This window comes from Physella acuta, unplaced genomic scaffold (genome assembly GCF_028476545.2).
Source record: "Physella acuta isolate Inbredline_101_S28 unplaced genomic scaffold, ASM2847654v3 ptg000522l, whole genome shotgun sequence".
Classification (NCBI taxonomy): domain Eukaryota; kingdom Metazoa; phylum Mollusca; class Gastropoda; family Physidae; genus Physella; species Physella acuta.
The window spans coordinates 115,001-130,053 of record NW_026732041.1 but is presented as its reverse complement, the minus strand read 5'-3'; the positions used below and the strand labels follow the sequence as shown (position 1 = coordinate 130,053).

At 39.1% G+C, this 15,053-nt stretch overlaps 1 protein-coding gene across 11 annotated transcripts in view; it reads right to left on the bottom strand.

Moving 5' to 3' along the window:
• The window catches only part of LOC131945075 (tensin-1), a 163,170-nt gene that overhangs the window by 55,018 nt on the left and 93,099 nt on the right, over window positions 1-15,053 (bottom strand). For all 11 annotated transcript variants that reach the window (XM_059306047.1, XM_059306054.1, XM_059306051.1 and 8 more), the window contains 3 exons: window positions 8,266-8,310; window positions 6,039-6,100; window positions 2,673-2,743 (listed from right to left, as the gene is read on the bottom strand). In XM_059306047.1, the coding sequence (XP_059162030.1) occupies window positions 2,673-2,743; window positions 6,039-6,100; window positions 8,266-8,310 (178 nt within the window). The remainder of the gene's footprint in view (window positions 1-2,672; window positions 2,744-6,038; window positions 6,101-8,265; window positions 8,311-15,053) is intronic.

Here is a 15,053-nt window from a genome sequence, read left to right as displayed (position 1 = left end):
TAATATCGATACCGACTGATAGAAAACAACTCGATACGATACTGTATAGCCCTACTCGATACGATACTGTATCGCCCTACTCGATACGAAACTGTATCGCCCTACTCGATACGAAACTGTATCGCCCTACTCGATACGATATTGTATCGCGCTACTTGATACAATACTGTATCGCCCTATTCGATACGATACTGTATAGCCCTACTCAATACGATACTGTATAGCCCTACTCGATACGATAGTGTATAGCCCTATTCAATACGATACTGTGTAGCCCTATTCGATACGATACTCTATAGTCCTACTCGATTCGATACTCTATAGTCCTACTCGATTCGATACTGTATAGCCCTACCGGCGCCTGGGCGAGAGCCAAGACAGGTATTTGCATATTTTAGTTAAGTACATCTTGTACAGCAGCTGGTGTTAGCTGTCACTTAGACAACACTTGCATACACGTACATTACATACACGCTTGTACACACCAAGAACACACATGTGTACACACCAAGTACACACATGTGTACACACCGCGTATACACATTAATAACTATGTACACACTTTACAGCCACGTTGACAAATGTATAGCTATGTACACACGTTTACACTCCACGTACACACGAAAACACACACACGTGTGTATATCTACGTTTACACACACAACGTACACACACGTTTACACACCTCGTATACACATTTCCATACCATGCGCACACACACACATTAACTACGTACACATTACATACACACAAGTTTGTACACACTTCTTTACACACTACGTACACACAATAACTACCTACACACACTTACACACAACGTACACACATTTACAAACACAACTACACACTACATACACATAGTTACACAACAAAACAAGCACCGAATTAATACAGCCCATCTACACACCAACTACACAACCTGTACACACGCTTACACCCAATTAATGCACATTATTTACACACATTAAATTACTACACATCATCTACACACCCTCTATACACCCTCGACCGAAAAAATAAGCAAAATGAGAGTGTGACGTTACGACCTACTTTCTTTAACAACATAAACGTGTTAGCTATATTTAGCCAGTGCGCATGTGCAGCACATTAGTTTGCATGTTTTTCAATGGGGGCCGGCGAGTTGCCTAATTGGTAATTTGAGTGCACGTGACCTTTAGAATAGGCGGACATTTATCGTTCGCCCTAACTGGAACTATAACGGAATTAATTTTCTATTATTAAGCTTGCAAAATACTAATTAGCCTATAACTTCAACAAGATTTTCGGTTCAATTTAATCTGCAATTCAACAATGAAATACCAAATTTCGTTGATTTGTTTTAAACCTATACAAAAAAGTAGGTTCTACATAATAACACACCCCAACATTTTAAAGAGCGCCTTATATTATAATATGTAGCAGTCTAGACAGAATTCGCCATAAATTTTAATTTAAAATGAACACACTCGCATGCAGAAAGCAACCACTCAGCTAATTGCTAATTTTTTTTTAACACTGGTCATTAAGGTGAGTAACGAGCCAGGTGATGTATCCGCCGATTGTTATTCTAAAAACATGAATCATTTGCCATCTGTTTCACGCCACGATTGAAACTTGAACGTTATTTCTAACACTGCCATATTCTATGATGAGTAAATAAAGGGAAGTAACCATATTGGGAATTACAAATATGTATAGGGCCGCAACTTTATTCAACAAAGCAACTGTTTTTCTTAAAAGAAAACTCTACATTTGTAGATGAGAAACATATTGTATTTAACGTTTTAAACAATAATAATAATAATTTAAAAAGTAATAAGTTCTTGAGTATTCTTAAACAGAGCCACAGCGTTTTAATTTTGATTTTACTGTTCATATTTTAGGGTTACGGTCCTGTCAAAAGTTATTGATGAGAGAAATTGCCAAAACAACATTTTATTTAACAATAAACTTCTCTGTCAAGTATAAGTATACTTAGTAATATTCATCTTCAAGTATTAAGTTAAATGTTAAATTTTTGTACCTACTAATAATATCCTGTCAAATTTCACAGGAACGACCATCCTAGAAATTATTGTGAAAATCTTTCTTGTTTAAAATATTTAATTTAACAGGGCTTATAAATGCATACATTTTTCCCCCCATACTTTTTCATGACTAAAGTCAGTGTCAGACTTTAGGTGAATTTTCTATGTTACTGTACAATAAAATATACAAATATCAAAAAAAAAAAAAAAAAAAAAAAAAAGAAATAAATTTTTTAGGATGTGCCATTAAACGAATGAGAGAGTGTACCATCTTAGATTTTTAAGCATTAGTGTGAATATCGTATGACTGATAGCCCGAAGTCTCGAGTTCGGATCCCATAATTGAATCCGTATGACGTGACGGAGTCCACCCGGTCATGATGTGCACTTGAGTGCAGTTAGGAAAAAGTAGAGACGGCTGGGCATCAAACTATTACTCTTTACATCTAATACGCATACGCCGAGGTCAGTGAAATAAACTCGTGACTTCATTTGTATATTCCGTCGATCAGTTAGTTTATATAGAGTTGGCCTTCTGTTCATGATTTAAGAACACGCGGAAGGGGGCGTGGCATTTAACACAGACGTGTTAACACATCTGCTCTCGTGACACGGCGGTGCGAGTGTGTAGGAGACAGTACTCACATATAATCCGTTCCGTGATGTAAACCAAATCCAAGGTCAAGCTGCCCTCGATCTGGCACTGGTCGTGGCTCCTGGAAAAACAAGGGGTCACTGTTACAAGGAAAGTCACTGTTACAACAAGGGGAGTCACTGTTACAATAAGGGAGGTAACTGACACAGCAAGGGACGTAATTGACACAACAAGGGAGGTAACTGGCACAACAAGGGAGGTAACTGACACAACAAGGGAGGTAACTGGCACAACAAGGGAGGTAACTGACACAACAAGGGAGGTAACTGACACAACAAGGGAGGTAACTGGCACAACAAGGGAGGTAACTGGCACAACAAGGGAGGTAACTGATATAACAGAGGAGGTAACTGGGACAACAAGGGAGGTAACTGGCACAACAAGGGAGGTAACTGACACAACAAGGGAGGTAACTGATATAACAGAGGAGGTAACTGGGACAACAAGGGAGGTAACTGGCACAACAAGGGAGGTAACTGACACAACAAGGGAGGTAACTGGCACAACAAGGGAGGTAACTGATATAACAGAGGAGGTAACTGGGACAACAAGGGAGGTAACTGGCACAACAAGGGAGGTAACTGACACAACAAGGGAGGTAACTGGCACAACAAGGGAGGTAACTGATATAACAGAGGAGGTAACTGGGACAACAAGGGAGGTAACTGGCACAACAAGGGAGGTAACTGACACAACAAGGGAGGTAACTGGCACAACAAGGGAGGTAACTGGCACAACAAGGGAGGTAACTGATATAACAGAGGAGGTAACTGGGACAACAAGGGAGGTAACTGGCACAACAAGGGAGGTAACTGACACAACAAGGGAGGTAACTGGCACAACAAGGGAGGTAACTGATATAACAGAGGAGGTAACTGGGACAACAAGGGAGGTAACTGGCACAACAAGGGAGGTAACTGACACAACAAGGGAGGTAACTGACACAACAGGGGAGGTAACTGATATAACAGGGGAGGTAACTGGCACAACAAGGGAGGTAACTGACACAACAAGGGAGGTAACTGACACAACAAGGGAGGTAACTGATATAACAGAGGAGGTAACTGACACAACAAGGGAGGTAACTGACACAACAAGGGAGGTAACTGGCACAACAAGGGAGGTAACTGGCACAACAAGGGAGGTAACTGACACAACAAGGGAGGTAACTGGCACAACAAGGGAGGTAACTGACACAACAAGGGAGGTAACTGACACAACAGGGGAGGTAACTGATATAACAGGGGAGGTAACTGGGACAACAAGGGAGGTAACTGGGACAACAGGGGAGGTAACTGACACAACAAGGGAGGTAACTGACACAACAAGGGAGGTAACTGACACAACAAGGGAGGTAACTGACACAACAGGGGAGGTAACTGACACAACAGGGGAGGTAACTGGCACAACAAGGGAGGTAACTGACACAACAAGGGAGGTAACTGATATAACAGAGGAGGTAACTGGGACAACAAGGGAGGTAACTGGCACAACAAGGGAGGTAACTGACACAACAAGGGAGGTAACTGGCACAACAAGGGAGGTAACTGGCACAACAAGGGAGGTAACTGATATAACAGAGGAGGTAACTGGGACAACAAGGGAGGTAACTGGCACAACAAGGGAGGTAACTGACACAACAAGGGAGGTAACTGGCACAACAAGGGAGGTAACTGATATAACAGAGGAGGTAACTGGGACAACAAGGGAGGTAACTGGCACAACAAGGGAGGTAACTGACACAACAAGGGAGGTAACTGGCACAACAAGGGAGGTAACTGGCACAACAAGGGAGGTAACTGATATAACAGAGGAGGTAACTGGGACAACAAGGGAGGTAACTGGCACAACAAGGGAGGTAACTGACACAACAAGGGAGGTAACTGGCACAACAAGGGAGGTAACTGATATAACAGAGGAGGTAACTGGGACAACAAGGGAGGTAACTGGCACAACAAGGGAGGTAACTGACACAACAAGGGAGGTAACTGACACAACAGGGGAGGTAACTGATATAACAGGGGAGGTAACTGGCACAACAAGGGAGGTAACTGACACAACAAGGGAGGTAACTGACACAACAAGGGAGGTAACTGATATAACAGAGGAGGTAACTGACACAACAAGGGAGGTAACTGACACAACAAGGGAGGTAACTGGCACAACAAGGGAGGTAACTGGCACAACAAGGGAGGTAACTGACACAACAAGGGAGGTAACTGGCACAACAAGGGAGGTAACTGACACAACAAGGGAGGTAACTGACACAACAGGGGAGGTAACTGATATAACAGGGGAGGTAACTGGGACAACAAGGGAGGTAACTGGGACAACAGGGGAGGTAACTGACACAACAAGGGAGGTAACTGACACAACAAGGGAGGTAACTGACACAACAAGGGAGGTAACTGACACAACAGGGGAGGTAACTGACACAACAGGGGAGGTAACTGGCACAACAAGGGAGGTAACTGACACAACAGGGGAGGTAACTGACACAACAAGGGGAGGTAATTGTCACAACAGGGAAAATAATGGCTGCAACAGTTATATAACAGTAAAAAAAAGGAAAGTAAAGCTTATAACAATTAAAAAAATAAATTATATGTGAAAATAATAAGTATTAGTGTTAGCTACTGTTATTTTAAAAAAAAAGATTAATTAATTGCTATGCATAAATCAAATTATGGTTGTCGTGTGTATGCTATATAACAAAATAAATAAATATACAGACAGACATACATGATAAGTGGCGGATTAACAGGTGGGCTGACCGGGCTCCAGCCGTGGGCCCAAATGTATAGGGTAGAAATGTCAAGTTTTCTTATTGATAAAGCTTTTAATCTTTCTAATTTATACCTTTTAAGATTTAAGCATAGCGCCCCCCCCCCCCTTCCCCCTCTTTACAGAAATAAAACAACTTTTCAGCCCTGTGCTCTCCTATTATTCTCAATAAAAAAAACCCGCTTAAGTGTAATCCGCACCTTGCTAGCGTACAAACGAACGAACAAACAAACAAACACACGATAGAATTTGGAATTACATATGACTAATATATATATATATATATATATATATATATATATATATATATATATATATATATATATATATATATATATATATATATATATATATATATATATATATATATAGTCATATGTAATTCCAAATTCTATTTATCTTTAAAGTAAAAAAATAAATAAACTAACATAAAAAAAAAATTACACTACACGGTGTAAAACTATTAGTTTAGATTCCATTTAGTCACCCGTGTCATATTTTGTGAACGAGAATACGAAATGTAAGGAGGATTGCGAAAATGGAGTTGAGAAAGCAATTAAAAAAAAACTTACTTGTTTAACATGTCTCGCATGGTGGATGACATGCTGGACTGTGTGGTGGATGACAGACCAGCCTGTTAAATAAACATGACAGTCTGACGTTATAGATAATGCAAAAATAAAATACTTAAAAAATTAGAACAGGCGTCGACAAATAAGTCGTTAATTGAGAAAAAAACAACAGATAATTCATCGAAGTCAATAACGAAGAAGATCAGGCTTCATCAGAGGCGTAGCGAGGGGGGGGGGGGCATATGTCCCCGTGCGCAGACTTTAGAAAGGGGGGGGGGGGGCGTCAAAATGGGTTGAAAAAAAATTAAAGTCTGAGGGGGGGGGGGTGCAAATCGAAAGTTTGTCCCCGGGCGCCGGGAAGGGTCGCTACGCCTCTGGGCTTCATATCCTATCTGCTGGGAGAAAGGGACAGTGACCCACCCCATGACAGTATTTGACTCGCCCCCAGACCCACCACCTGACCCAGCAATTGACCCACCCCCTGACGCAGCAATTGACCCACCCCCCTGACCCAGCAATTGACCCACCCCCCTGACCCAGCAATTGACCCACCCCTCACCCAAGAGTATGTCCATTACGGACCCAGGAATTTTCCCAACACTGGTTTACCTTCCCCCTGTATATAAAGGGTCACTAAATAAATAATTCCCATTCATTCTTCTCCCTAACTCCTCGCAAAAAAAAATCCCCATTCTCTCTCCCCCCCCCCCCCCCCTCACACTCACTCCCTCTCAGCCATAATTACAATTACACAGATACCGAAATGTGCAAAGTCAATGTGTAAAGTCGATGTGCACTAACGCTTGCTTACCCACACTCGACTATACGAATAAACCTCCCGATAGGTCACGTAACTTATTTTTCCAATCAGATTATCTCAACCAATATTCTAGTCTCATATATTTTACAAATATATTTTCGTATACATGGGCTACACTGATCTGGTCAAGAAACAATAACTCCTTCCATGGCAATCTTTCGAAGACCAATGATTCAAGAACCCTTTCAAGAACAATTCTGTTTAAGGCAATGCAGGAAGTATGTACATAGAAATGATAACAAGGAACATCTCCCCCCTCCCCCACCACCCTCTGTCACACAAACAACCAGGCTAGTAAAATTGTCAACAAAAATAATGTGGAAAAACTATTTTTCTTCAAACACGGTTAGAAGATGGGGCTACTGATATGCAAATGAGGATTAACGACAGGGGATATTTCTAATTCATTAGCTAATTAATTGCCTGCCGGCTTAGACCCCACACGTGTTCGGTGCAGGTGTGTATACAGCCCACCTGGGAATTATGGGATGGCTGGGATGTACACGTGCACAATACAGGTAATATATACAGTTCAATTGAATTTAACGTAGGGAGAGAGAGAGAGAGGAACTAGTTCACCGACTATGGGTTTAGGACAGTGGTTCTTAACCTTTATGTGGTATAGAAACCCACCAGTTTCATATGCGTATTCATCGAACCCTTCTATTCTTCTATCGACATCTCAAATTCCGATGAAGAATCATATAATACAGGTGTATGTCTTGACCTCCGCCTAACCCATGAGACTGCCTCACCGAACCCTTCAGGGTTCGATCGAACCCAGGTTAAGAACCACTGGTCTACTACATTACCCCCTCCCTCAGCACCACCTAATTAATCACCAACGTGTTAATTAACCCACAAAGGTAGTTACCCCCTTCTGGAGAATAAACGCGTGACCGGTAAAGTGAAAAAAACAGCATTCTACAGAATGCAATAAATGTTTGCATAAAAAAAAGTGTCTCGATTTTTTTTCTAGTAGAGCATTCAATAGAACAGAGGTGTAAATAAAGGGCAAGGTCACGCAGACACCCGACCTCGTTACGCCACTGAGGTCACGTGTCTAAAAGGCGCATGAAACTTCTTGTATTTATTTCCCTTTTTTTAGTGAGGGGCGTCACTTACATACAACAATAAATTAAATCCATCATTAAAGTATAACAATAAATTAAAGGAAAAACCAGTATACAACTATTATGCTTTACTAGCATACAACAATATAGTGTGCTCCTAAGACACCCCCCCCCCCCCATCCAACATCGAATAACCAATGGTCAAGAAAACACCAACATTATATGTTGCATGATTCTCTACCTCTTAGATGTTGACCCATGTTCTCCCAAATGATATGCACCCCACTCCACCCCCCTCCCAACACGAACGTACTGACACAACAAGGTGACTTACAGATCTGACTGAAGACATTTGACTCTTTGTTACCGCTTCATTGCTCTGTAACACAAAGATTTAGATACGTTAGTGAGGCATTGTGGCAAAGTTGGTGGTTGTATGGTAAGGTATGTAAGATGGTAGGTAGGGCTGAGGGGTAGGTAGGGTGGAGTGGTGGGTAGAGTGGTGGGGTAGGTAGGGTGGAGGGGTAGGTAGGGTGGAGTGGTGGGTAGGGTGGTGGGGTAGGTAGGGTGCAGGGGTAGGTAGGGTGGAGTGGTGGGGTAGGGTGGTGGGGTAGGTAGGGTGCAGGGGTAGGTAGGGTGGAGTGGTGGGATAGGGTGGGTAGGGTGGCGGGGTAGGGAGGGTGGTGGGGGTGGTGGGGGTAGGGTGGTGGGGTAGATAGGGTGGAGGGGTAGGTAGGAAGTAGACATTATGGTAGATGGAAAGTAGACAACAGATAGACAAAATACATATTGGGAGATGGGAAGAAGACATAATGATAATTTGGAAATAGAATCGTAGATAAGCAAAAATATACACGTACATAGGCAAAAGACATAAAGATAGATGGGCAATAGAAATACAGAGAGCAGAAAGAGGGATGGGCAATTCATTTAATGGGCAAAGTAGAATTTATTCAGAACTTATGCTAGACAGGGCAGAAAGAGCACAGCCAATAGCCCTCGTGTATATTGCGCAATGGGGCTAACATCAGTGCTGTTTAATTGGGCTACATATTTGTAGAATGATCTCGGGGAAAAACAAACAGTCTGTTTCACCAAAACTGATTTAAATTCAACAACAACTAGACCGGGATAAATATGTCTCTACTATTACTTTGTTTTGCACGTTGATAGTAATGGGACAAGTTTAGAAACAGTATACAACAGCATTTTTTTTTCTACGATCCTCAACTGTGCGTAACATACTCATATATCTTATAATGCAACTATTAAATAGAAGATGATACATAAACATAACAAACAAAATGGACGCCCCCCCCCCCCCATTCGTCAGGTGTTCTTCACATTACCTGTGCACCAGGCTGTTCAGGCTTACGTAACCCTCAGACAGCTGAACACACGTGCCATTACATAATCCCACACACCACGACACACCTTGCGGTGTGCCAGTACAAAGCAATCGAATCGCTACACGGCGGATCGATTGCTTCTTACTGTGACGTTACGCGACATATGTAAACACGGGGGGGGGGGGGGGGGAGGGGAGGACCGTACACACTAAGGTAATTGATCTATCTAATTTTAATTAACCCGGGCCACGTTTCAAATCACCTGCTGGTATGTCCTCGAGAAAATTACGTGTAATGTACACCTGGTTACATATTGTTCTTACATATTTATTTATGTATGTAAGATATACATGGGTAATTAATACACTTGTAACAACACACTTCAATTTAATAAAACGTAATATGTGTTTTATATCAACAACATTTTTAAAAGAACAACAATTTCTGACATAATATTGTAAATTGCATATCTATACACTAAAAAGGGTCTGTTTTGATTTTAAACTATTAAAAAAAATGTACGTTACTTGCTATACCAGGGGTATCGATTATTTTGTTTGTACATAATCGATTTTAGATGTTGTAATCAGGTCAGGGATTAGCGCACGTGCTGGTTGCATCAGCTGATGCAACATACAAAAGAAAGGACGAGTTGAATGGGGGTGGGGGTGGTGGACGTAAAACATTGTGCGCATGAAAACAGGCTAGACTATGATTAAAAACTATAATCATTACGCTTTCGGGTTAAAAAGCTACAAGATATAAATATGTTTATGCATTTTGTAATCATATTGAAATAAACATCTAACTAAATAAAATAAAATTGTATTTAAAAAAAAATAAACCGGGAGTGATCTCCCCTAAACTTTCTCGAATATTCTTATATAAAATAACAGGGGATGGGAACTCGGGCTATATACATGATTTTTAATCCATTTTAAATACTTAAAGTTTTAAAAATAGAATAAAATCTCGTAGACAAATTAATTGCACACCAAGTGAACGCGAAATAAAAAAGCGCATAATAGTGCGCAATATTATTATTACTTTAAAAATTTACATTAGTTTTTTGAGAAATCGGAAGTAGCGTAAATTACTACTTCCGGTCAACGGAAATTACTCAAAATTTAACAGAAGGTAGAGAATTAGATCTTTTACTTACATGTGAAATTTCATTTATCTATCTGAAATAGTACTCAAGTTATAGGCTTTTGAAAAATTCAAAGTAGAAAAAGTACCACTTCCGGTTGTCAGAAATCGCTCAAAAGTTGATACGGATCTACGATTTTGATAAAATACTTATATATGAAATTTCATCAACCTAGCTGTAACGGTACTCAAGTTATCGTGTTTACACACGGACACACACACACACAGACACACACACAGACACACAGACATACGGACAAGATTGCAAAATTATGTTTTTCCGTATCAGTGAGATGCAAAACGTCGAGATTTGCAAAAATCTCGATTTTTTTTTTTTGCACGATTACAAGACTTTCTCTATACTTCGTATATACGAGAAAGTAAAAAACCACGTCAGTCATCAACTTTACTAAAATAGTCAAATTTTTTTAAAAATTTTACTAATACAAATGTCACTATCCTTAATTGTTTTTTAAACCTTTTTCTTAACTCGTAAAACTAATATAATTACGCGTTGGTAACACGGGACCTAATCTGTCAGGTCTTGAGAACCCCTGATCATCGAGTACATTTATAGCCGATTGTGTCGTTGCTGTTTGTGTGTCGTTGTCTTAACGCTGGTGTCACCACATGGATGACCCGAGGTTTTCCTCAAGGAAACAACACACGTCTTAGGTTTCAAGGTCGTGGAATTTGGTAACCAAGGTCAGACGAAATGACGTAAAAGTGGTGAGGCAAGTGGGTTAATTCTGAGGTCATGTTGGTGAAGGTCTTGAGAGGTAATTAATTAGTTTTATGATGAGGTTTTGTTGTGTCATAATGTGAATGTAGAGTGTAACAGTTGGTTACGTTATACCCCAGAGTTGTCTGAGATGGGTAAAGTCTGCTTGATGTGAATAAAGTCATTTAAAACTGGGTAAAGTCTATAAAAAGTGGATAAAGTCTGTCAAAACTGGGTAAAGTCTGTCAAAGCTGGGTAAAGTCTGTCAAAACTGGGTAAAGTCTGTTAAAACGGGGTAAAGTCTGTCAAAACTGGGTAAAGTCAGTCAAAAGTGGGTAAAGTCTGGTCTGCTAAAGAAGTATGAAAATGTCTATAGATGGTGGACTTAGGGGACCACAAAACCAGCGGCAGATAACTGACTACATAAACAATACATTTTAAGTACACAATGGAGCAGATAAATGACTACATAAACAATACATTTTAAGTACACAATGGAGCAGATAAATGACTACATAGACAATACATTTTAAGTACACAATGGAGCAGATAACTGACTACATAAACAATACATTTTAAGTACACAATGGAGCAGATAAATGACTACATAGACAATACATTTTAAGTACACAATGGAGCAGATTACTGACTATATAAACCATACATTTTAAATACACATTCGATCGGTTTACAAACAGTAGGTGCCACGGACCCATTGGGACCTCTTTAAAGATTTAGAGTATGGAGCCCATACTAGACCAAAGATATATAATGATATTTTTTTTTAATCAGTAGTGCACGGGAGCAAATGATGAGCAAATGATTGGTTGTTTATTAATGATTGGATGTTTCTTCTTTACTGACAGTTATCTTTTGAATGTGATAGGTCGTAGGCTATAGTAGTCACATTCGCACATATTTGGTAATTTTTTTTTTTTTTAGTTAATAAACGAAATTAAATTTTTTTTTTTTTAACTTTTTTTTTTTTTTTTTAATTTTACTACTTTTATTACATGTTTACATTTTATTTTTAGTTATTACAGAAAACAAAAGTAATAACACGAACAGAGGTTTTATTTACAGTTTTTCATGAGTCCACTCCTGGTAGTCAAACAAATTATTCATTAATCCAGTTCTCGGCTTAACGCAGTTTTAACCTGTTCCCTAACTGGTCTTTAAAGTCTCAAATTTTAATTAAACCATAACAATATCCATATGATTGTTTGTATACCTTCTATACTTTTAACGAAATTAAAATATTTTGATAATCAACGATATCCTGTGGCAATTATTGTTTAAATAGCCGCTTTAAAAGTCAAGCAATTAATTATTTAAAACACCAATTAGTTATTTATTTTAAACTAGTGCAATAATAAATCTTAATTTTCTGAACTATCAGTAATGTCAAACTGCCATAAACGGTTTTGATTATTCTTATGTGATGACATAACTAACAATGATTTGCTTATTTTATTATGTTACTATTTAACATATTTGTATTTTATCAACTTTTTAAAACAAAGTTCCGGTTTGTATCCCTTAGTCATTTTAAATGTATAAATGGGAAGTAACTAGCAAATTAATTTCAACAAAAATACAACTGCATTAATTTATGCATTTTGCCCTGCTATATTTGGAATCTTCACTAGCAGTAGACCGTGACTGCCCGTTTGGTAACCGTTAACATGATCTCTAAATCTATTGAAGATCATGTTAGAAAACTGTCTAAGAAAATTTTAATAAAATATAATTAATATATTCAATGTTGACCAGTCAATATTTTGGAAGGAAATCGATGATTAAAATAAACTGAAATTTTGAAGAAAGGGGAAGAGGATAGGTTGAAATGTGACGTCAATTTAGTTGGGGGGGGGGAGGGTCTTGCTTTTTGTGAAGATATGAAATATGGGAGAGGGGAGGGTCAAACTCGTGACGACATTTATGGATGACCCCTATGCACAATCCTAAAAATGATTATTAACCTAACCTTAAAAAAATATTACACCAACCTTTAAAAAAAAACAACAAAGGACAAAACGCCAAGAAATGAGAACACTTAAACAATCCTAAAGAAAAAAACAACAAAAACTAAAAAAAAAAAAAAAAATAACTGCTTGACAAAAACTCGACAGAAAAGGGATTGCGTGTGAGAAAAAAAAAATTGGTGGAGGGTAAAAAATGTCAATGGTATAGATTATAGATCTAGATGTGAACAATGCAATATAGGTCATTGGGTTAGCGCCGTGAGCTATTAATAGCTCATGTTTTGACAGAATTGGATCTAAACACAGTCGGCTTTAACAGACCGTTGACAGATGTTGACAGCCTTGTCTCAGTGTGTCTTCTTTAGAGGTCGACCACAACTGACGTACGCCTATATTGGTGACGTCTTACGCACATATGGATGGGATGGTTAGGATTATGTTGAGATGTGCAACGTGAACGGGTTGAGGGGGGGGGGGGTTAGGAGAGACAGATAAATGCGACGTTGCAAATTTTGTAAATCCGAAAAAATAAAAGTAATAATAAATAAGTAAACTTAATTAGAATAATGGTTTGATATTATAGGGGTAGAGGGTGTCGAAGTCTCGAATGTTTAAGGGTCCGGCTGTTTTGTATGGGGGTTCGACTGTTTTGTATGGGGGTCCGGCTGTTTTGTATATGGGTCCGGCTGTTTTGTATGGGGTCCGGCTGTTTTGTACGGGGTCCGGCTGTTTTGTATGGGGGTTCGACTGTTTTGTATGGGGGTCCGGCTCTTTTGTATAAGGGTCCGGCTGTTTTGTACGGGGTCCGGCTGTTTTGTACGGGGTCCGGCTGTTTTGTATGGGGGTCCGACTGTTTTATATGGGATACGGCTGTGTTGTATGAGGGGGGGGGGGGGGGCGGGGGGGGGGATTCGGCTGTTTAAACCTTGCATTTCTTACAAACAGAAAATTTGAATCTGGCGTCATCCTAGACATGGGTACATCACAAAACACACCTTCAACACACGAGATGTCTTCACATACGTGTGTAGGTGTGTGTGTGTATGTGTGCGCGCGCACAACAAAAAACACAAAGAAAGCGTGAATGTACTTCATAAAGTGACACAAAGGAAGTGTCACCACTGATAAGAGTGTCACCACACCTTAAAGGTGAAACATTAGCGAATCGACTTTACCCCAATCCCTTACGTACTTTAGCATGCCAATTCAGGTAAGTTAATCTCAATCGGACTATCCAAATATTTGCTAAGCAGTTCAAGTTTTATATAATCTCAAAATCGGTTGGTTAAATGAAAACAATACTGCTCTAAGTATAGTAATCTATAATTCTGTTTGTTAAATATAAACAATACTGCTCTAGATAATCTCTAACTCGACTGGTTAAATAAACACAATACTGCTTTAAATAATCTCTAACTCGACTGGTTAAATAAAAACAATACTGCTCTAAATAATCTCTAACTCGACTGGTTAAATAAACACAATAATGCTCTAAATAATCTCTAACTCGACTGGTTAAATAAAAACAATACTGCTCTAAATAATCTCTAACTCGACTGGTTAAATAAACACAATAATGCTCTAAATAATCTCTAACTCGACTGGTTAAATAAAAACAATACTGCTCTAAATAATCTCTAACTCGACTGGTTAAATAAACACAATAATGCTCTAAATAATCTCTAACTCGACTGGTTAAATAAACACAATAATGCTCTAAATAATCTCTAACTCGACTGGTTAAATAAAAACAATCACGCTCTAAATATAGTAGCACTCATGTTTATTACTGTAAAAAAAAATATTTCATTCAAATAACTTTGGAGAAAAACAGCCAGTATAGTGAAAACGGCTGATATTTTTTGGGTCAAAGTTCTAAAGCTGTCACCTTGTTCGGTATTGTGTGTTGGCGGTGGGT